The 24,027-nt window shown below is 37.2% G+C and overlaps 1 protein-coding gene across 1 annotated transcript in view; it reads left to right on the top strand.

Moving 5' to 3' along the window:
- The window catches only part of LOC102044953 (dynein heavy chain 5, axonemal-like), a 148,159-nt gene that overhangs the window by 92,696 nt on the left and 31,436 nt on the right, over positions 1-24,027 (top strand). Inside the window, 10 exon segments of the mRNA XM_014306347.2 lie at positions 4,314-4,532; positions 7,024-7,200; positions 10,545-10,739; positions 11,968-12,123; positions 12,401-12,583; positions 15,605-15,775; positions 16,197-16,575; positions 17,682-17,953; positions 19,837-20,001; positions 23,718-23,985. Coding sequence (XP_014161822.2) covers positions 4,314-4,532; positions 7,024-7,200; positions 10,545-10,739; positions 11,968-12,123; positions 12,401-12,583; positions 15,605-15,775; positions 16,197-16,575; positions 17,682-17,953; positions 19,837-20,001; positions 23,718-23,985 — 2,185 coding nt within the window.

The following is a 24,027-nucleotide window of genomic DNA, read 5'->3' as shown; positions in this document are numbered from 1 at the left end:
TGGATACAAGTGTATCATGATATTGAGTCTCTGAGAAAGTTGATCCAAACCTGATGAAGTGTCTATAGGAAAAATCTGCAGTAATCTGGGACAGGAGTAGTTTTGACACAGCATGTCCATGAAGAGTCTTCAGTCAGATGCCATGTGCCCAGAACAGGACTGAAGCAAAAGGCAAAGATGAGCACTTAGCACATCCCCAGAATGTCAGGAGCAGAGTGGCAGAGCCCAAGAAGCCTTCTGGCCTAGTCCGGCAGCAGTAAGTGCTCAATGGACTGTAAAAACAGTGTACTTTGAAAGCTGAAATTCCTTAACAAGCGAAGTGCTAGGAAAGCTCCAAATCATCCTTACCTGTAGAGAACTCTGTAGTTTTGGATGTTTTTTTTTCCTAATGGGATTCTCCTAGTAACATTTCCTCAATTTACTGAGCAGCAGTTGCTCTTCAGTGTGATTTGGGGTTGATCTGGGCATTCCATTCAAGATCAGGAATAGTATTAAGTGGTGTGAGGCTTCTTTCTGTTGGAGAAGTCATTTTTATTGAACTGCTTCCTTGGATCAGGGTCAGATATACTTGGCACTTTGCAAAACTGAGTTTGCAATGGATCAGCGAGAAACAGTGTCTATGTCAATACTAATAAATTAAATAGTACTAGTGAGTTTTTCTAGGCACTGAAAGTGATCATTTACACTGGTAAATTTTTAGAATAATCCCTAGTGTGATTTGGTCTTTGCTATATAGCATTTTTCAGTAGTCTCTGGGCACCTTTCAGGCTCTAGCCTGGTCCAAGAGCCATTCCCACAAGGCTGCCAACATGCAGTCATACTGTTTTAGAGGGTGAGAGAGCTTAATGTGAGTTTTTTTATGCTGGTCAACCTCAGTGCCAGAGAAAGGTCCTGGGCTTGTTTCATTTAAGAGTACAGCCGTGACTGTAATTATGTTTATTTCTTCTGGTTTTGTGTGCAATGCAAAAATTATAAGAGGGGGGCAGGATCATCTCACCACCTGCTATGAAGTCCTCTCTGAGGGCAGCTTGGAAGAAGCCAAAACAGTTGCTAAACTCATAGGGATGAGGCCCTTGTGGCACAGGCGCTGTGTGTACGTGCCCCACACAGGCAGATGCAGAGGGCGGTAGCAGCACTGGCTGGAGCGGGTGCTGGGAGGATTGTCTGTCTGGTTCCCCAATGCCAAAGGCAAGGAAAGGCTGAAGGTGCTGCTCTCACACAAGCCAAGCGTGTTCCAGGGTAGCACCACTTCTCCAGGAGCACAGATCAGAATGTGGACCTCTTGTCTTAAATCCTCATAATTCATCTGCATAAAATCCATTTATTCAGGCTTTCATACTGCATCCAGCTGGAACAAATTGTGTATCCTTGCTCTGCTGCGTGATGCAGAGGGATGAAATGAAGGGTGTGAAGCTTGTTCACAGGGCAATGCCACTAAAATTAGAAAGGCTACAGTGGTTCTTAGTGGTTGGGAAACATGTTTCCTTCCTGCCTAATATTGGCTGGAAATGTTTGTATGGAGCTGATTGCAGCTGTAATAGTCTTCTTGTGCAGAAGATTCTCTTTGGCAGCCAAACTTGCCTCCTGCTCTCATGGCAGAGTTGTATATGTGAGGCTGCCAGCCAGCCTGATACTGATGTCAATACAAAAGCTGTGTTTGTACCCATGAAATTTTGAAAACTTGAGTCTGGGGGGGAAAAAAAATCAGGGAGAATGCAAATAGTAATGACTTCAAAGGGTCATCTGAACTAAGTAGTCTTTCTGTCTTTGGGAATCACATATGTTGGTCATCCTGATATGTTAGCTATCAGTCTCATGCAACCAACCATTGTTCATCACATATGATCAAGTAGCCTATAAATCAAACTGATATTATAATGTTATGATTGTCCTGAAAGTGGCTGAGAACTCTGGTTAAATTGTCTATAAAATAGTTTCTTATTATAGGTCATCTTCCAGAAAATCTGTAAAGTCTTGTGTAAATAAGTTTAGGGATTCTTTTCATGTTAGAATACAATATACTTTTTTTCGTACTCATCTGAAATATTTTTTCAACGTCCCTACATCTTTGAAGCTTTTTAAGCCTTTTCAAGAGTTTTTAAGAATGGGGAAATTTGTTTCATCAATCTTTTGCACTTTTCTGTGTAGTTTATTGCTGCACGGGGACCTGCATTTCATATTTACAAGGCATCATTGCTCATATGTATTGGGAATTCCCATGCCCATCCTTCTCCATTGAGGTTCACATCCTGCTGTGATAAATGTCAAGGTGTTATATGAATCCACACAGCCAGGTGTAAGTTCTCTGTTTTTCCAGCTGTTCTGCCAAGGCTGTTACTCACAGCCCTCCAAGGATCTTGTTTCCTGTGTAACCTCAGTATTTGTCAGCTGGGACTGAAACAATATGTCATAATATTGTTCAACTGCCATTTTTAGCCCTCAGAGAATTTAAGGATACAAGGATGCTCTGCAACAGGGAAGGTGGTGAGAAGAGGGAGAAGAGGGCTGGTGCAGGGCTCCTTTTGGATCTCAGTAAGAAATCCCTGACAACAGATGGCTAAATGAGGCATCCGCTTTAACAAGACAGAATAATAAGAGGAGTTTAAGATAGTTTGAATGGCCAAAAGAGAAAATTTTCTCTACATGGACAGGATCTGCTCTGCACAGGATACCATAGGCAACACTATCCTGGCTCTCTCTGATGCTGCATGAATGTGAAGTGTCCAGCATTTGAGGGGATGTAAAGTTTATTCACTGTTTGTCTTCTTCTAATGACCTTTTTAAAGGCAGTTGTCAGGCCTTTCTTATTCAGATGCAGAAGGAACCCTGCACTCTCTCTCTCTCTCTCTACCTCACCCTTTCCCCTGGTGCAGGGGGACAGTAACACTACATCACCTCCTAAAAACTCCTTTGCTGTTGGAACTTTGCCCAATGGTCCAAGATTCACTAAAACATACTAGCAGTTGATCTGAAATCTGCTTATCTAGGTTTAGTCAAGACTCACTGATTGAGCAGTGTTTATTTCTAGGTGATGCTCTTTAATGTGTTTTTTGATAAACAATGAGGTAAAAATATTTCAGCATTCATGAATGATGGAAATTTTATTTTACTGGTTCATCTGGATTCCAAAATATGTTTTTATCTTTGGGATCTGTCAACATAGCAGGTGGCTACAGTAGATGAAAGTTTAGTGACAGTGCTATTCTCTAGCATATACTGTCTACATATACCTACATTGCTAATATAGATGGGCAGAGATACATGTGATGTACCTGCATCCAGTACACGTGTGCAACATACATGTACATAGATATTAGTAAACTACTTCATTGATTAGTACAAATATGCTTCTCTAATTCCCTGCTCACAAAGCACTCTTTTGAGATAGACCAGACCCCAGCCCATGGTTATGCTGTTGATTAGGAGTTATCCCTTAAAGAGAGATTCCTTCTACTGCTACTTCTCTGGTGTGATGTAATGCAAGTGTCAAATTTCATATTCCTAATAAAACAGGTTTTACAGATTCTTGGTTTCCATCTTCATAACTCTTATAGAAGAAAAAAACAGAAATAAGATACATGATATTTAAACAAGCTTTTTTAAATATTCAGAGTAAATGAAAGCAACCTTTATCTGTAAGTGTGAATTTCATAAGAAATTTGTCAGGCTCTAATCCTTTGCAAATGTGTATGGAAATACTTTCTGAATTCACAGAATATTTTTTCAACCCTGTTAGGAATATAAAAGTTAAGAGGCCACATTTAAATGACTAGTAAGTCATCATGCAAATTTATAGAGAAATGTGAAAAAAGTCTCTAGAGTTTTACTTTCCAGAGAAGCAAAAAATACATTTGTTATATTTTTGTTGTAGAGGTAATTGATGGAAAAAGAGAGCAGAAGAGTAGTGTATGTTATAATTTTTATTATTTTATAATTAATGAAGACAGTATTAAATTTCTTTTGCACTGTGAATATATTACAGGAGGCATATATATAAGGCAACTCATTGTATATGTTCCCTCATATGTCTAGTATACAGCTATTTCAAGTGTATTGTGATTTGAAAACATTGGTCATTTTGTGATCAATAGACCATTCTGAAAATATTATTAAAATATCTTAAGATTGCCTTGAATAACTTTAATGCTATGCTTCTGATCCAGAAGTAAAAAGAAAAAAAACTTCTGTCATCTTAGAACATGTATTAGTTTTAAAAGTACCCAACACAGTACAGTATGTGCTGTTAAATGAATGTTATTTGCTTCTGCCAAAAGAATAGGTATTAACTACTCTTTACTTGTAAATATCTGTAGGCAAATCTAGCTTTGCAGGAAAGAAGACTTGCAGCTGCCCAAATGGAGCTGAATAGTGCACAAAATCAGCTGGATGAGAAACAAGCGGAGCTGGATGAAGTACAAGCCATGTATGACGCTGCTGTGAAAGAGAAGCAGGCCTTGCTCAATGATGCTGAGGCATGCAGAAGGAAGATGAACAATGCCTCAGCTCTGATTGAAGGATTGGGGGAAGAAAAGGTATCAGCACACATGTGCAGGTTTCCAGTACAAAGTAGCTGCGCAGTTTGAGAATGCTCCATAATGATCGTAGACGTACTCAGCAAACTCAAGGCGTGCTGACTTCTTGATATCACGTGACACTTTTTTTAGTTATATGTATGCTTGTTTTCCTTGATACTAATGTACCTAAAAAAGTAAAGCAATTTCTTGTGTTAATTCTTCTGCATGAAGATTTATGTTATAACATATGATTCATATGAGGATAAAGTTCAGATTTAAAGCCAAGGAGCCAAATTCCTTTTAGCTTTTTTAAGAAGAGGAATTAGGCTTAACCTAAATAATTGCCCTAAAATATTTATAAGAAGGATTACTCTCTTTTTCTCACCAAGTATACAAGAATACAAATTTGAAGCTTGACTAATTTCCTGAATTACAATTGAAGCTTAGGTTTCTACTGGAGCCTTTTACAGAATTATGGGCTAATTGTTATCCTCTGCACTGAGCTTGAAATTTACCTTTCCTATGAAGATCTTTCTGGCTTCAGCCTGAAGGTTTTCAGAGGAAGCAGGATACTCTTTTTCCCCCTCTTGTTATTTGCTTTGTTAATTCCTTCGCTGATTTCACACAAAGTCAAAATTGATGAGAGTTCTGACTTCAGCCATTGTGTCCTGTGAGGCCAGCACCTCAGCATATCTTTGCATTGCTGCCCTTCAAATTACATCAGTCAAAAATCTTAGATGCTTTATCATATTTTTTCAGTGAATTTCTAAATTTAAGAGTAAGGCAAAAATAGGAAATTATAGTGCCCTATTGTGGGTTTTATGAAGCTTTGTGCTATGAGGTCTTGTAAGAGCTGTTATTCCACTCTACTTTCAAAAATTCAGACAAAAAAATTAAAGACTCTGTATGCACTTGGAGGATTAGGCAAAACTGACACTGTGTTAAATGTATGTTTTTTAAAATTGAAACATGAAGGTCCTGACCAAGATTGGATGCAGAGTGACTGTAAGGAACAGAAATCTGGAAAGAAATTAATAAGCAAAATATGAGTTAATTATTTTTAATTTTTTTAACACATTAAAAATAATACTTATAAAATTGCAGAATCAGGGAATAATTGAGATAGGAAGGGACCTCTGGAGACCATCTAACAAAACACACATCCCTCCTTCTCCCCTACTCAAGGCTCAGGGCATTTTTTAGTTGGGTTTTGAATATCTTCCAGGATTCCACCACTTCCCTTCGCAACCTATTTCAGTTTCTGACCACTCTTACTGAAATAAAGGGATTTTTTTGTGTGTTGAATTTAAATATCTTATATTCCAATTTGTGTCCATTGCCCCTTGTCATTTCACAAAGTACCAGTGAAAAGAGTCTGGCATTTTCCTCTTTACACCTTCCCATCACGTATTTGTGCACATAAGTACGTGTGTACAAATTCCCCTTCCATTCTCTGTGTTCAAGTCTAAACAATCTCAGCCAAGGCTGCCCCCAAATTTTAGATCCCTGATCAGTTCTTTTTCTGCAAGTCTGAGGTTAAGCAAACTGCCTTTCCCTCATTAAATCCTCATTCAACTGTGTTGAGAACTTTTGTCAAGGCCTTCCTTAAAACCTCAAGGATTGCTTGTGTCTTTCTGTGTTGTCCCTTCAGATATTGGGTTGTTGAAGTTCCCCACATAGACCAAGGCCTGTGGATGCAAGGTTTCTTCCCCTCATCTGCTTGTTAATCACATTGTCTGTGACAGACACACACATCTCCCATGCTGATCTTCTCCCTGATGCTAACCCATAAGCTCCCAACTGGCATATTGTCCATCCTCGAGTCTCCCATACTGACTGCATGGATTCCACGGCCTTCTCACATGAAAGAAAACCCCACTTCTCACCTTCCCAACCTGTCCTTCCTAACAAGCCCATAGACAGCTGATGCAGCTCTCCAGTTGTGGATCTCTTTCCATCACATTCCCATGACCTCCATCATATCATGATGATGCCACCACGTGGAGAGTCTTCTTTTGTTCTCCATGCTGTGCATCTTCATATAGAAGCACTTCAGAGAGGTGCCCAGCTGTGATAAATCATGTCCTATAAGCAGTATGAAAGCTGTCCCCACCATTCTGTCTGGTGAAAACTTTGTTTTTGTGGGTATCCTTAGGGTCGTCCTCCATTGGCCCTGTTTTGTTGATTACAAGGTCCCTACAGTTTATCTCACCCCACACATTTTGTTTGCCAGCCCCATCCTCCACTTCCTCACATGACTATTGGTCCTCCTCTGCCTGACACTTCATTCCTCCTTTCAACCTGCTTGTTTGCAAAGATGCTTTTTCTCCACTTGGTCAGGGGTTGCCATCACTTCCATGCAAACTTCTACTTCTGAAAAGAATGATTTAAAACAAAAAATATTCCTGTTTTGAAGAAAAATTATTTTACAGAAAGAGATAAGTTTTTAAGTTAGATGTTTGTGTTAGTTTTTTGTCTGCTTAAGTTAACTTCTTTATTTTCCATACAGCTTCGTTGGACAGCAAGCAGCAAAAACTTTCAAAATCAAATTATTAATTTGGTGGGGAATGTTCTTCTGGCCACTGGATTTCTCTCTTATTCTGGACCTTTCAATCAGGAGTACAGGAATTTGCTACTCCAATTGTGGAAGAAAGAGATGGACAATAGCAAGATTCCATACAGTAAAGTAAGTGTACATGTTTTGTTCTGACCTTATTCTTTGCCTTGCTGAGAAATTATATGCAGAGCATTTCGTTCCAGAAAAGTATATAATTGGAAGATTATATACAGGCTGTCATATTCAATCAAATTTTTAATAAATAAAAAATCTGAACAGTTGACAGCTGAGCTTCTAAACCAATATGTTTTAAATTCCTCTTTACACTGTCAGGCATTTCACAATTGATATGTAGGACACTGCTCTGGCAAATCTGAGAGAGAAATGCTGTCTGAGATCAGCTGCCCTGGGAGAAATAGCATAATACAGGAAACAAAGTAAAATTTATCAGATTACAATACACTTACCTTTTCATAAGAGGAAACATCACTTTTGCACTTCTGTGTGTTATCAGTATATACCCTCCTGCCTTCTGCTGTGTACCCACAACATTTAATTTTGTTTAATTTGAAGTGTCTTGTAGAAAGCATTTTGCAAGGCTTGCTCCAGTGTTAGCTTTTAAATCCATGCACCTTTGTCAGCAGTGAGGCTGTTCCAGTGAGGCTGATGGGCTGATGTTGCAGTATCTCCTTCCCTGGCCTGTGTCTGTGCAGGCAGAGGTGGACTAAAAAGCAGTTGGAGCTACAGTCCCATCATTCAGTTTCTGTTTCCTGCCACTTCATATTCTGCCTTTATTAAGATGAGCAACCTGTATGCTGAGACTATGAGACAGGGCAGGATACCTTGCATGAATCTTGTCCTTTGCTTTTACCATTATCTGCCTCAGGAGTGCCAGACCTGGCAGATGTTCTGGTGCAGAGGCTTTGCTCATGGCCAACAACAGCCTTGCCCCTATTCCATTACTTTTAGGAGGTCTGTCCAATAATCTTCCCTGTACCTGGAAGACGTATTCATACTGAAGGCAGAATTTAGGCCATAGTAATCAAGCTGTCTTTCTGAATAATTTATGGTGTCTTCCACTTGGTTTTGTGAGAACCTGTGTACATTTTCTTCAGCAGTAAAGGCTGGAGAAATAGTTAAGGGACTCTCTCTTCCTCTCAGCACAGGAGTTGAGGCATTAAGCTCAAACATTTCCTGTTTTCAGCTGTCAAAGATTTTGACAAAGCAGTTGCTGCTGAAAAACGCTATGAACTACTTTGCAACCTGTGTACAACTGTATCATTGTGAAACAGCTAAAGGCAGATCTGCATCTTCTTTTCAGTGTTTTTGGGATTTAGCACTTAAAACTGCTATTAAGGAGACCTCTTTTCCATAGAAGCTACTTGTGAATATCTTTTTTATTATTTTTAATGTTAGGTTAGCATAATTCTTGCAATGCTGATTAACCTTGACTTGAGAGAGGGAAACTTGCAATCCAGCCCAATTCCCAATTTATGCTGTGACTTAAAAGATGAATGATTCTGACCCATGCAGTAAAGCTCTCTGAAAACTGCTGATGATAAAAAATATGTAAGACCAAGATAGATTTATTAATAAAGTACCAGGAGCAGTGCAGTTTCAGCTAAGATTCTTAACCAGTGTGGCATGGGAGTTATCCTACATACACTCAACTGAGGGAGGCTCTTTCCCAAGTTCAGTGTATAAAATGTTTTTAATAGCTACTTACTTTGGGGAGTATCTGTCAAGATTCTCACTAAGGATAAGAAATCGGATATATAATGTCTTTAGAAAGCAATACATAAAGAACCAGAATTCTGCTTTCATGAGGGTATTCTGACCATGTAACTATTTGGCTGCATCCTTGAAAATTTGAGGAATACTTTCTTATGGTTTCTATGTTGCTCCCCGCTTCCCCCCACCCCCCCCAATATGTCTCAGTTAGATGGATTCCATAGTTAATGAGTTTCAAAATGTATTTACCATTCTGCAGAGAGTTCCCATTAAAGACAAAATTATGATTTCCATCATAGTGTATTGAAGAGAGTTTTGATTTTTCCCTGGGAATTAAGTACTCACAAAAGGCAGCATATGGGCCTTTCTTGATACTTCACACTGCAGGAAAGAAAGCAGCTTTGCAGTTCAAGCACAAGGCTTGACATCTGCCTTACTTTGTCACAGACTAACTGACCGTGGGCGTATGAGTCATTTAGGCATAACCATTTACAAAGATCTGTTTAAAATTAGCCACTTATCTGTTTAGTTAGGCACTTAAATTAGCTGAGTTTCAGAGTTGCAGGGTGACTGATACTTCTTGCTGTAGGTAAGAAAAAGTTCAAAGCTGTTTAGATCCTACTCATCTGCTTAAGGAGCTAAATATGATTTTAGGTTCCAATTGCTGAAAAAATTGCCTATAACATGCTTTTCTGTCCTTTGCACAAATGGAAACCTGATTCCTAAAATTTCTCTGTCTTCTGAGGATGGTTTGTGTTGCTTCATTGTGAGTCTTCAATGATTTTAGAAGTAAAAAAAATCAAAGTAGTAAAAAAGCTTTGGCATCTTGCAAACACTGTTATCATTAGGTCTCATGATTGTATCACAGCTCTCACAGTATTTGAAGTTTTGCCTTAGGCTTCAGATGCTGAATTATGTGATTTTCACAAGATTTACAGGCTTTTGCTTTCTTTCTTTCATGTCTTTATTTTAAACATGTCTTTAGATAAAGCCTACAAGTAGGAATTGTTGAATGAAAAATGAAAGGAGCAAATTAAAAAATCCCTTCAATTTTATTATTTTTTAAATTCTCAATCCTTACTAAGGTGCTTTTCTAAATTGGAATTTGGTTTGCTATTTTCAGCACTTTTTTTTTCCACATACACATTTTTGAGAGGCCAGTCACTTTTCAGGATGAATAAAATAAAGCAAGTTAGTTGACAAGTGCAAATCAGACTTAAGGAGAATATGTGAACTGTGAAGAGTTTTAGCTTAGCAGCAATCATCTATCATGATATTTCATGGTTACTGATCCATAGCACATCTCCATATTCTTCTCTTAGTCTCCCACAGCCATCCTGTACTTGGAAGGCACTTTCCAGCAGGTGGAAGGTCTTGTGACCAAGATGACAATTCCGCTTGAACTTGCAGGAAAAGTGTTTGCTATTAAAAATGGCAAAAAAATCAGTTTGTCATTAGATGTTGAACTGGCTTCAGAGTTTTTCTGACAGTCTCTGATGGACATCAAAGCCTCAAGAGAATTCATTTTCATTATTGCTCAACTGCAGTGATTGAGCCACTGAACTTTAGAGAAAAGAAACAGTAAGGAATAACTACCAAATACACTCCATCATGCATTCTGATCAGAATAAGAAGAAAAACCATCCAGCAGATGTTTTAGTATAGCTCCTCTAACTGGCACTAATTTTGTATTTACATGTTTTCTGCTGGTACTGATTTTGTAATTGCATATTTTCTATTAGAACTTGAACCTTACTGCTATGCTTGTTGACAATGCTACAGTGGGTGAATGGAACCTCCAGGGTCTTCCAAATGATGATCTTTCAATTCAAAATGGCATTATTGTCACAAAAGCATCTAGATATCCATTGCTGATTGATCCACAAGGTCAAGGAAAGATCTGGATCAAAAATAAGGAAAAGAATAATGGACTTCAGGTAAATAGTTAATTTACAATTCTTTAAAATGTGTGATGATGTCATTTGTGTCATCATGCTTTGGCCATATGTAATTTAAATCTGATGTTTATTGGTGTACAGCTATGCAGAAACTAAAACAAGACTGACACAGAACCTGTACCCTATATCAGGGTATCAATAACAGGGCAAAATAGCTTGCACTGATATGTTATGGCATATCTATTTTTATGATGAATCTTTTAATTGCTTGCTGTAGTGAAAGAGAAACAAAGAGGGAAGTTAAAGGTTGTATCTCATTCTCCATCTTCCTGGAGACTTGTATCTCCTGCTCTGAATCTGAGTTCTCCCAGTAAGTCCAGGGGGAACAGAGTTATGTCAAGATTCTAAATACACAAGTGTTTAAATTATGACTTACATCTGGGATATTGTAATTTGCTATGGTCTTATTAGTGTTATGCTGTTGGTCACCCAGACGCTGGCTTTATCTCTCAGCTGAATTTGTAATAAAAAATGTAGGGAACATGCTGTTTTGGTGGATACACGTCTGCATGATAACAAACAAAAAATGCAGAGTGGTGGAACAGAGTATTAATTTTTTAATAATATACTGGTTTAATTCTGTGTAATGTGCCTCTAGATATTTTAATTACACCTTTTTCAAAGAGCTTTGCCTGCAAGACAAGGATATATTTTAAAAACATGTCTATCCTAATTTTTTTCTTGCTTAAAAAACCACCCAAAACCCATAATTTAGGAGATGCCTGGAAAGGTTATTCAATTATCATCTTAAAGCATTATGTTAAATATATTAAATTTGAATAAATGAAAAAGAGTCTGTGTGACTTTTAGCAATTTTGAGACTGGTGGAACTGAATTGGAAATTGAACATCTGATGTCAGATCAGGCCTCCTATATAACACTGGCTCCCTTTCTGAACTCCATAAACATTTCCATAGTTCACATTAGTGTTCTAAGCATAAATCTATTTATATTTAGGAGATATTAAGATATTACAATCATTAGATAGATATGCAGATAAAAAAGTAAATAAGTGACAATAAAGAAATGCGATCTCCTATGCTCCTAAGTTTAAAGCAAAACTTTCATTCATGTCAGCAGAGGCAAGTTTTGGTCCCTAAAATGTAGCTATTTGCATATATATCCCAGGATGAGTACAATTTTTTAAAGCTTCAATAGATTTTATGCTCTTTTCTGTGTGCTTTCAAATCACACTCAGTCTTCCTAGGTTACAGGTATGAACCACAAGTTCTTCAGAAGTCATATAGAAGACAGCTTGTCCCTTGGCCGACCTCTGTTAATTGAAGACATTGGAGAGGAACTTGATCCTGCCCTAGATAACATCTTGGAAAAAAATTTCATAAAATTTGGTTCAGCACACAAAGTAAGATGAATTGTAGACATGAAATTAAAACTCAACAGGAGAGATGTTGGGTATAGGGCAGTTTGATTACTGACATGATTTGTACCTTTAAAACAGTTAGAAAATGAGTAGCGAACTCATGGGGTTGTTTGAGGGGCTTTTTTACCCTTAATCAGAAAGTTTAAAAAGTGTAAATGAAAACATTAAAAAAAAGAGTTAATAGATTTTCTTAGTCAGGTAAAATAACAGTTTTTCTGAATTCAGCTTTCAAATATTGAGAAATGCTTTTTATTTTCAGGTGAAAGTAGGTGACAAGGAGGTAGATCTGATGAAGGGGTTTACCCTCTATATGACAACAAAGGTGGCTAATCCTGTTTATACTCCAGAAATTAGTGCACGAACAACTGTGATTGACTTTACTGTTACTATGAAAGGGCTGGAAGATCAGCTCCTCGGCCGTGTCATCCTCAAAGAAAAGCAGGTATCGAGTCTTGCAGTATTTGAATAGAAGGAAAGCTTGTTCAGTATCTGCACCCACAGTGCATACATATTCAGTAGCTTGGTTGAAATCAAATGCAAGAACAAAAATGTGAGTGAAAGTTTAAAGGTTGTGCATTCACTGAAATACAATGTGGAGCTGTTTTTTAATTGAACAGGGGAACCTAAACATTTATTTTAAGATCTGGCCTTGGAAAGAGAAGAAAGAAAATTATTCATTAAAAATACATCACTGGCATGCACATGACATACATAAAACAACTTTATTCCTTCATATATGGAAAGGGCTTCTTGTTCAGTCAGAAATCTCTTGTATTTCTAAATTCCTTTTTAAACTTAATTTGAATTACATGAAAAAATGCTTATGAACTTGAACTACTTTTGCCAGCCAGGCTCTAGTGTGCAAGGAGATAAAAGATTCTTAAGGAGCCCTGACTAGACTCTATTCTTACTAAAATTTGCATTGATTATGTGGAAGTTAATATAAGAAAGAAAATCCTCTCTCGGGTGAGATAAAAAAATTGAGGTTTGCATTAGCAGAGCTGCTGCTTTCAGTAAGTAGCTCAGGTACGCTTGCTAATGTGAGAGGAGCTGCCTACCTAAAGGAATTAATTTTTCCTTTGACTTCCCCAAAGCATGTTCTAACCAGCGTTCTTTAGTGGTGCTGTCATTTTCTCCAGCCAACACCCTTCCACTTTGCTCAAAATGAGCCTTCACTGAAGTAAGGACTGGAATTAAGGTGCCCTTCCTTCAGTCTGACCATCACAAACAGAGGCTGGAAAATCGTTGTAATGCACAAACTTCCTGTGAATTCATCCATGGAAAACAGAAAGACTGTAACAGGAGGTACTGGAGAAAAATAGGGTGAGACAAACATTTGAGATGCAGAACTTTTAATCTTTACTCCAGTAGGTGTAGGTTTCTGTAAAGCAAAATTGAACTGCATCAGCAGGAGTGAATGGGAGTATCCTGACTAACCTCTGAAGGGAAGGAGAAGTCTAAATCAAGATAGAAAGAAAAGAAGTGAAATAGGTTTCTCATGACCTACATATAAAAATCCTCTTCCCACAAGATACCCTTGCTCTGTGTTGTTTTCTTTTCTTGGACAGAGAATTCATATTGAATATATGTAGCAACACCTAAACTGCATTGGGTCAAAAATAGAGTCATTGAAAAATATTCCTCCAGTGCTGTACATCGGCTGAAGAGAGTTGCAAGGGAACCTGGTTAATATTGGCACTACTTGCTGCACAGGGACATGGTTGCAGCTGATCAACATTTATTAAACTTCTTCTGGCAGATATGCAGACATCATGGTTGTCTCTTCTGTCTCAGTAAGAGGTGAATGTTGTGGTGTAGGTAGTCAGAACCAATGGGATTCTGAAAAAATTAGTTCAAAGAAAAGACACAACATGAACAGAGCTTCTGAAGAACAGGTTTTCTATTACTAAGAGACAACTTTATGATCGTTGAACTAAAGTAATACATTAAAGGAACCAAGACATTTTTAAAGATTGCTCCAGTGATCAATGAAATATGATCAAAGAAGTGTTTATTCTTCTCAGCTTTATAGGTTGATCCTGCAAATAGAGAAAAAAAATCAGCATATTTTTGTACTTTGATAATGGAGTTGCTGCCACTATTTGTGTTCAGAACAACTATTATTTATGTTACAAGTATGCTTGGGAAATTCTCTTGCAAACAAAAACTTGTACCTGGTTTATTTGCTGATAAATTTCTGAAAGATACCTTTTACAGTCTTATAAATAATATGGGTAAAGTGTCTGATTTTAAACAAAGCACATCCTTATGTGGAATTTAAGCATGTAGTTCAATGTATTTTTGAGTGTTTTGTGGAAGTATTCCTTTCATATAATTCTAATTTTTTTTTGCATTAATGGTGTAGAAAAAGAGAAGTAAATGTAGAAAGCTGAATTACTGATGCTTAAGCCATTCCCCTCTTTTGGAATGCAATCACTTTAGTTTCCATAGAGCTACAGTGTAGCCCTAGAACATATTTCAAACAGGTTTCCAAGCGAGGAGTTTGTAAAAACAAAGAAATTTGTCACTTATTTGAAATACAGGAGAACCTCTCCTGTACTGTATAACTCTGTACATCTCCTTTTTCTCTAGCTTGACATGTTGACAAAAATGAAAATAAACTGAAGCCATAGGTGTAGATTGACTATTATTAACAATCCTTACAGGAAGGTTGACTGGATTGATTAAATAAAGACAGCCAGCAAAAGTATCCCTGAGCTGTGCAGACTGTGCTGTATAGATGCCTCATTTCACTTGGCGTTGTGTTGACTTGTCTGCCTTTTCCCCCTTGTCATTGTCTGTCTTGTAGAAAGGGCAAAAAAATCCATATGACATAGATAATAATTGTAACATTTCCTGTTTTATAAGCAGTAGAGGATTGTATCTTTCAAAGTCACAAAATGGTAGAAATTAGAAATAGAAAAGGTCATCCAGTCAATTTTGCTCACAATGTAAAATCCAGCCATACAAAGCATCTTTCAGGCCTTTATCTGATTTAATTTTAAGTACTCAATGTAATGTAGCTTTTATCACTTGCCATTGGAAACTATCTTTAGTGGTTTGTGTGCTGTACTATGAGGAAGATTTTCCTGGTAATTCAGATGTGCTTTCATTCTTCAGCATTTAGGCTTCATTAATCACATACATGATACATATAAATTACTTTATTGTATATATTCAGCTTATAAATTATTTTAGTACATAAAATAATTTATAATATATACAATAAAATATTTATAAAATTATTAAAATTATTTATATAAAATGAATAATTTATTTAATTTTAGTGCATGTAAATTATTTTAGTACAGAAATATTTTAGTACAGTAATATTTCAGTATTTTATGGGAAAGACAACAAAGTCCCTGCTCTGACATACATGAAATCATATTTTCTGTGTCTTTATAAGGAATCCTCCTTTTAATTGACATTAAATATTCTATGGCAAACTTCTTGAATACAGGAGCTGGAAGCAGAAAGAATCAAACTGATGGAACAAGTGACATCCAACAAGAGGAAAATGCAGGAGCTTGAAGATAATCTGCTCTGCCGTCTAACCAGTACAGAAGGATCTTTGGTTGAAGATGAGTCTCTGATAGAAGTCTTAAGGATCACTAAAACAACAGCAGAAGAGGTGAATTTTTAATGTATTGCAGATACATTTTGTAATTGTAATTTAAAGATAGTATATATAAAGATGTATGTATGTATTTTCATTCCTGTTTTATTTTTTTCTATTCAGAGCCACTATATAACATCTGACTTCTTAACAAATAAATAGTAGAAACACTTATTCATAATAACTTGCAAAATTGAATTGCTACCTGGATATTGTTTATATTCCAGGCATATTTTGCAGGTGTAAGTTTGAATCAGTTCCCATTTTGACAGGAGTTGGAACACATGAAGACACAATGTCTGTGTTGAAACACCGGCAGAGGGAAGCAACTAAAAATATTATTGTGGTCTTCATCAAGACCTTTTCTTTTTGCTTATGTAGTATAAATAACAAGTAATACAGCTTAATCTTCATGGTCTTTTCCATTAATTTTAAGGTCAGTGAAAAATTAAACACAGCAATGGAGACAGAGGTGAAAATCAATACTGCACGTGAAGAATATCGGCCCGTGGCAGGTCGTGGTAGCATCCTTTATTTCCTAATTGTGGAGATGAGCTTGGTTAATGTCATGTACCAAACATCCTTAGGGCAGTTCCTTGGCATATTTGACCTATCAGTGGAAAGATCTCACAAATCTCAAATTCCAGCAAAAAGGGTGGTTTATATAATCGAGCATCTCACCTACGAAGTCTTCAAGTACGCAGTTCGAGGGCTGTATGAAAATCACAGGTTCCTGTTCACATTGCTTCTGGCACTGAAGATTGACTTGCAGGCCAAGAAAATTTCACACACTGAGTTTGAGACACTGATCAAAGGTAATTTCTCTAAAAATGTTCCTGTTTACATGTGTCTGTGTACTGCCAAATTCAGATTTTGCAGTACTTGCTCTAACAATGTGTTATATCCTGTGGATCTACTTGTTTTTAACCTGTGAATGAAAGCATATACAGTTCAAGAAGGAATTAAGGGACAAATTGTCTAAAACAGGAGCAATATAGATTATTTGTTATCAAAATGATGTGTAGATGAGGATTATTTTAACTGTTATACATTGCAAAATGGTAAAAAATAAGTCCATTATTTGTTAGAGAACTTATAGCCTCTACTGTCTGCCTCTTTTTCAAGTTGCCACATATCTGTGTCTGTGAGATTGTAGACAACCAGCAAAAGCTCTCTTGATGGCTGATGAGCAGCATGTGAATGCTATACCAGGCTTAAGTATCAGCAGATAAAAGCCTGTTATGTGTTGTAAAACAATTTTATATTGCATTGCATTATGTCACCACTGTATGTCACTACTCAGACACAATGACAAAGAAAAATTTGAGTAAGGTTTATAAAATTTGATGGGCGTTGACCTCACTGAGGTCTCCAAGATAAGATAAATCCAATCTGGTACAAAGACAAGTACAGTCAGGTGCTTGGCATCCAAGCATCTCAGTTTTTTTGGCGAACACCGAGTGACTGTTCAGCTGTGGCTCAGCTGTGCTGAGTGTGCAAATGGGCATGAGGCTGAGTGCTGGTTGAGCTAAGAGGCTGTTGACGTTGCAGTCCTAGAAATGAATGCACCATGTGTTTTCTTATTCTTTAGCACAGATGAAAGGAGGCTGCACTAACCATTATACGTCTGCTCTGAAGAACTGGGTTTGAATATCCTTTTAGGTGGTCACATTTCATTCCAGCTCTACAGATAGAGTAGAAGCAGCGCAAAAATTAGTGAGATATCAGCTTTGGGAGGAACTGAGACCACTTTCCAATTAGGTCTTTGTTAAGTGTTTCCTCCATGCAAATGTTACGTCTCCATATCCTGGTTTGCATAAAATGTTACTCCCTGAATTATATAAAACCAGTATTTTTTATTAATTGTCATTTTTCTGTTTAACAGTGTTTGTTTTCCTCTATAATACTTTTGATTTTGCAGGAGGTGCCAGCTTGGATATGAATTCTGTGGAACCAAAACCAAAAAAGTGGATCCTTGACACGACATGGCTCAATCTTGTGCAGTTATCTAGCTTGTACCCTTTCAATCAACTTCTGGTGCAAATTGTTAAGAATGAGAAGTCTTGGAAAGCCTGGTTTGATGAAGAAGCTCCTGAAAAATCTGTTATTCCTGGTGGTTATGACAGCTTACTGGATCAATTCCATAAACTGCTCCTTGTCCGTAGCTGGTGCCCTGATCACACTGTTGCCCAAGTAAGATACATTTTTGTACAATGGTTATGCCATGTGACATCTCCTGAAGAACTGCTAGTTCCAAACTTAGGTTCTCTGAATTTCTTGTTACCATAATATTTGTTACTATTTTGAGTGAGCTGCTTTGAAAAATCAGATATTGAAATGCTCATTAAAAAATATGTGTGAAAACACTAATTTATTTAATTGCAATGCACTAGGAAGCAGAACACGAAACAAATTGTGTTGGAGCTGCAAGAATACCATTGCTTTGGTGTGGCGCTTTCACAGTCAAGTCATGCAACCTGTAAAGAAGTTGCATTCCTCTGGTGAATCTAAAGATACCTCCCTGTTCTTTTTCACAGAAGTGGTGGAAAAAGAGCAATTCACTTTTATAGCAGGTGCACTAAAACAGCAGATAAACTGTTTACTTACCCTCTCTACTGAGGAAGTAATAATTAAGGCTGCCTTGTGGCAAATGTCATAAAAGAAACTGCAGTAAACTAGCAGTTTCTCCACAGTTTGTGATATTTTGATTTTTCTTCTCCATGTAGGTGTAAAAGAGATGTATGAGCCTATGAGTACCCCCTTCCCACTCTTTTTTTTCTTCTTTCTGTACTAGAAAGTAGTAGTTTTTCTTTCCTGCCTATATCAATTTTACATGTTACATGCAGTGATAGCATCTGTGTTGTATTTAGGGGACACCATATTTTCATGGACCTCTTTCTCAACAAGGCCCACTCCACTCTTTTTTGTTTTCTATTCTTCACTCAATAAGTAGGAGAGAAGTATGGGAGCTCCAACTGCCAAAATTTAAACAGAGCAAAATAATAAAGCTGCTACTGCTTATTTATCACCTTCCTATCTATCAACAATTATCTATCAACTAATTTATCTAATTTAACTAATTTTTTGTCTTGCACAAACATCTCTGTAAAAGAATGTCTCTGAACAATGGTTGCAACAAGAGGTCATTATTTTAATTTTTGAGGAGAGAGGGGATCTCTATTGTTACTCTTTTTTTATTTCAAAAGTATTAGAAACTTCACCTGTCTAGGACAAAGTTTACACTTAATAGTGGGTGACTGAGGGTTTTTTTCCCCTACAATTGACATCTTCCTCAGTCCACCTTGTTCCTCAGCGCTTTGCTTCATCATACATGCCTCAGAATCTGTGACAATCAATACATAGCTAGGAAATCACTTCAGTCAAAAAAGAATTTCATGCACTAAGGTATCTTTAGAAGTTCTTTTCAAAAAATGTCTGTGAAAAGAAAAAAAATAGAGGCATAAAGAAGGTTTGACCTTTGAGGATCAAGTCTGAGCTAAGTTTATGTTTTGTAGAAATAGATATTCAGCCTAAGAGACTTGAATTGGATAACCACTGGACAGGAGAATTTGTTTGAAGTTCCAATAAATATATGGGAGGTTGTAACTGGGTCAGATGAAAGATCTGTCTAATCCACTATGCTGTAGAGACAGTGTCAACAATACATACTTAGAGGAACTAAAAATGGAACTGGTATAGAGAAACTCTTTTATTTTGCTATCCACCAAGTTTTAACAGGCAGTAATTCAGGGGCAATATCTGGGATGTCCTCAGAGCTGACACTGGATCTATTCTGCATGGATTTTTTTCTCCAGTTCTTTAAAAAAACCCATTTAGCATTTTCTAGCAACAGTGTTCACAGTATGGCTGTTGCGTGAGCAGAATTCTTTCTCTTCTGTGTTTGAAGTTTGCTATCTGAGAATTTCAGTGGTTGCCTCCTGTGGACTAAAGTTGAAAAATTAAAGTTCAGACAGTCATTGCTTCCAGTATAGATGTTGGTAAATTCCACGTCACTAATTAATGCTAAACTTAAAAAGGTAAAGATAAATATATTTTTCTGGTAACTTTTTTTCCAGGCTCGGCACTACATTGCAGAATCTCTTGGAGGGAAATATGCAGAAGGATTTATTCTTGAAATGGAAGAAATGTGGAGAGAAAGTGGCTGTCGAACACCTTTGACATGCCTTTTGTCAGTGGGGTCTGACCCCACTGAAAATATAGAACGTCTTGCAAAATCAAAGGTATCCTCCTAAACTGAGTTCGCTAGAGCTAATAAAGACATTTTTAACTCTTCTTTGCACTAGAAGTGGTATTTTCACATTTTAAAGATGTTTGGATAGTGATATTTATATTGATGATAGTGTTCTCTGGAAGTTAATTTTTGACCAGTAGCCGAAATGCATTTACTAGGAAATGAAAATGCTGCAGTTCTGCTTTTGCAGTTGTTTGATTCCAATGAGATCCCTGCCTTTATCCAGCAGATTATGATAACCCACTACTTAGGAAATGTACTAAGCTATGAGAACAAAGCAACATTTGTGGTTTAAATTGTGTTACATCCGCTGTAGGAGCTGACAGTAATGATGATTACAAGAAGATAAAGAAAAAAATCATAATTATGATGACAAGAGGAATTAATTTTAACACCCTAGCATTCAATCTGTGCACTTGATGGAGACATTCAACATTTCCTACAGAACATCACTTTAAGGCACTCTGTGCTGTGTTTTATGGTTCACAATGTAGCAGCATATAAAATTTTCCCAAGAAGTTATTTACTTTTGATCTCCATAAATTTTCCTCCTCATTAGGATGCATCTTCCGGTGCAGGATTTTAGAATACACTGAGTAAGACATGCAAAAGTAGGAGGACCCACTAATCTCTTCAGCTTATTAATTAGAAAGTGGAGATGCTCATTCCATTTGAAAATCAGGACCCTTATTTGTCTGTCTGTGTTAAAATGGCTTAAATTATGACCTCTCACTTAGTGCTTAAATTTAGGAATCTTAAATCTGAAGTCATTAATTTGATCCTTGTCTGCTGTCAGACTAAGAGGATATTGCGGTCTTAATATGTTTTCATGCTTCCAGGAAATGTGTATGGAATAAATAGAAAGTGAGGTTGTGAAAGAGCTGAAGGGGTTACCTTGTTTATTCACACATGGTTTATGAGCAAGGCAACATCAGCTGGGCTGTCACAACGTGAAGTTCAGCTCTAGTGTCACCTGTAAATGTAAAGTCAACCACACTGTTTAACTGTAAGGTTCTTTTCCAACCTTTTGAAGTAAAGGCCTAACCACACAGCATATAGGAACTTTTCAAGTATACAACAGCCATCCTAATGTCACAAAACAAAATGCAAACACAGATGTTTTTAAAAATAAAAATGTGAATAACAATGTGAAACTTGAGGAGCATTTCAGCAATTCTTTAGCTTTTAAAAAATTTATCTAGAAATAATTTAATTTTCAGAAACATTTTCAAGGGAGCTTTGTGTTTATTTTGCTAGTATGTCAACAAATTGTACTTAGTTCCTTTCCTTCTTTGTGATTTCTCTGCTTTTTTCCAGATTAAATCTTTAATATAGGTTAATTTTACCAGGGACCTGATCTTGAAGGGGGGAAGTGGTGGTGCTGGGGTTTTTTTCTTCTTAATGATAAAAAACTTGGGCCTTTTTTTTCAATTATTTCCCTTTTACAGTCATGATTTGTAGTTTTAAAATGGATTAGCACACCAGTGCTAATGGTGTCTCTAAGTATGATATTAACAGTATAAATCAGCTATCTGCTGTTGGTAATGTTCAAATTTGTGTCCAGAATTTATTTTTCACTCTAAAATTTCGCTGTTCAGGTGGCCCTCTCCCAAAGAAATGAGAACAGTATCTGTGGTTACTGAGCTATGTAATCTTGTTTATAAACCAAACAAGCTCTATCTTAAAATTAGTTGCATTTATGCCCCCTTTACTTTCACTTTAAGATGGTGTGAAAATTTAACTTTCAGGATTGAAATGAAGTTTCTTATGCCAGCACTTTGACTTCATTAAAATCAGATTTTTTTTGAATTGTAGAGATAATTTCTTCTTTTAGGCAATGATGCACAGAACATGCAACAGAGCTGTCAGGGCCACTGTAGTGACTAAAATGCCAGCATTTTCATCTGGATAGTGATACATGAAGATGAGAGGGATATGCTGATATGAATCACTATTGAAAGTAACATTCTGTATGCAGACATTTGATAGAGTTCTTTCAGAAGGAGTAAAATGAGGCCAATTCATAGTGAAAAATATTTTTTTCCTTCTCTCGATATTTCTATGACCTTTAATGATTGTACATTTCAGAGGCAACATTGCTGAGAAGAGCAGATTATGGGTAGATGCTTTGTTAGGGAATAATGTATCTGCTGAATATTTATGCACTCTTATGCAGGGATAGTCATAGTGTCTGACTTACAGGAGTGCTAGCTGTACTCAGATACATCTTAGAAAAGGTGAAGTTTTTTGGTTCTCTGGCGCACAGCCAGCTTCACAGGCTGTTCAGCTTTGCTTCTTTTAGCTTCAGTTTCAGGTTTCACTGACCTGAGAGTAGGATTTAACTGCTTTCTTATCTTTGGCATTCTCATGTCCTTAAATCTTGCCAAGATATGGGGGATCATATACAGCAGCTGTATTTATGCTGTTCTGTAAAACCAGGTCAGGGCCCCTTCTCTGACCCTGAGGCCAAATGACCCAGCACAGTTTGTGTCCATATGCTTAACCTTCTTCTCCTGCAAAAGGAGGGCAGCCTCCTCCACGCTGCTTAGGAGTGGATGTCTTCCTTCCTTTTTGTTTCACAGTAAGAGAGTCTGAGTAGCTGCACAGGTCGAGACTAACCTTTGTAGCTCTCAGCCAGCTGAAGATAGGCCCAGATTGATAATGCAGCTCATTGCTCACTGCGTGAGGGATACTCAGCTGTAGGTCTTGAATGTGAAACTCTCCATGAAACAAAGTCTCTTCATGAATTCTTTCGCCCTCAACATGTATGCAGAATAATATGTTTAAATGGGCTTGATAGTTCTGGTTTTCCCTGGCAGGGGTCAGGCAGCCAACCTGAGCCAGACTTAAAAAGAACAAGAGTAGCAAGGACAATAAGCAAGAGAGGATCTGCCTGCATGTTACTGACAGACTTGTGTGGTCCTGATCTCAGCCTTATCTTTTTCAGATCCCTTTGTGAGAGCCTTCATCCTCCTCTGGTTTCCCAAACAACTGGTTTTACTCTCCCATAGCCTCTGGAGAAGATGCCAAAAAATTCCAGAAATTTATGTTTGCATTTATGAGCTTTCTCTTTTCTGAATTTAGATCTGCTCTAGATCTGCTTGAGCTAGCAGATCACCAAACTGGAATCCTCTGAATCAGTGGCTCCACAGCTGCCATTTAACAATACAGGATGTTTCCTGAGCAATGCTTTTATGTGAACCAATCATTCCTATCCTACCTGCTTCATCAACAGCTGTCTTTTAAATGAAATATGTTCGGACAGTAAAATGTCACCAAAATTGTTGGGTTTACACTGTGTGTTAATTATTATCTGAAGCCCTAATGTCTGCTCATCTCAAGATAGTACATTATAGGGAAAAAAAATGGTCAGCCTGCATTTATGTCTTACTTTATTTGAAAAATTGGTGAAAAAGCTGAAAAAGTGTTTCAGGTGTCTTATCCCATAGATATTGTTAGATCAGCAAAAAATATAATTTCCAGTGGGTGTAGTTTTCTTCCAACAGGTAGAAGTAAGAGGAACTTGAAGGGTTTTGCTTTTTTGTGGTTTTTTTCTTTACTTTGTTTTAATATAATCAGTCTCCATTGACATTAATGGCTTTCTTTGAGGCAGAATGTCACTATGCATGGATCTACCAAAGCAATACATCACATGTATAACTCTAAGGAGCTACAAATAAAATAAATTTTCTTTTTTACGTTTAGAACATTCCATGTCGGGCCATTTCAATGGGTCAGGGCCAGGAAGTCCATGCAAGGCACCTGTTAAATCAGTGCATGCAAGATGGAGGATGGCTCCTCCTACAGAACTGCCACCTTGGCTTGGAATTTCTCAATGAATTAATGGACACCATCACAACAAAAGAGTCTGTGAATGAAGATTTCAGAACCTGGATCACTACAGAGGCTCACCCAGAGTTTCCTATTAATCTTTTACAGTCCTCTATAAAATTTACCAATGAACCTCCTCAAGGTAGGAATGACTTCCCTTCCCATGGGAGACATCTCTGCTGGT

Source organism: Geospiza fortis, unplaced genomic scaffold, assembly GCF_000277835.1.
Source record: "Geospiza fortis unplaced genomic scaffold, GeoFor_1.0 scaffold206, whole genome shotgun sequence".
Lineage (NCBI taxonomy): Eukaryota > Metazoa > Chordata > Aves > Passeriformes > Thraupidae > Geospiza > Geospiza fortis.
Note: the sequence above shows the minus strand (reverse complement) of the source record. Positions and strands in the feature narration are given on the sequence as shown.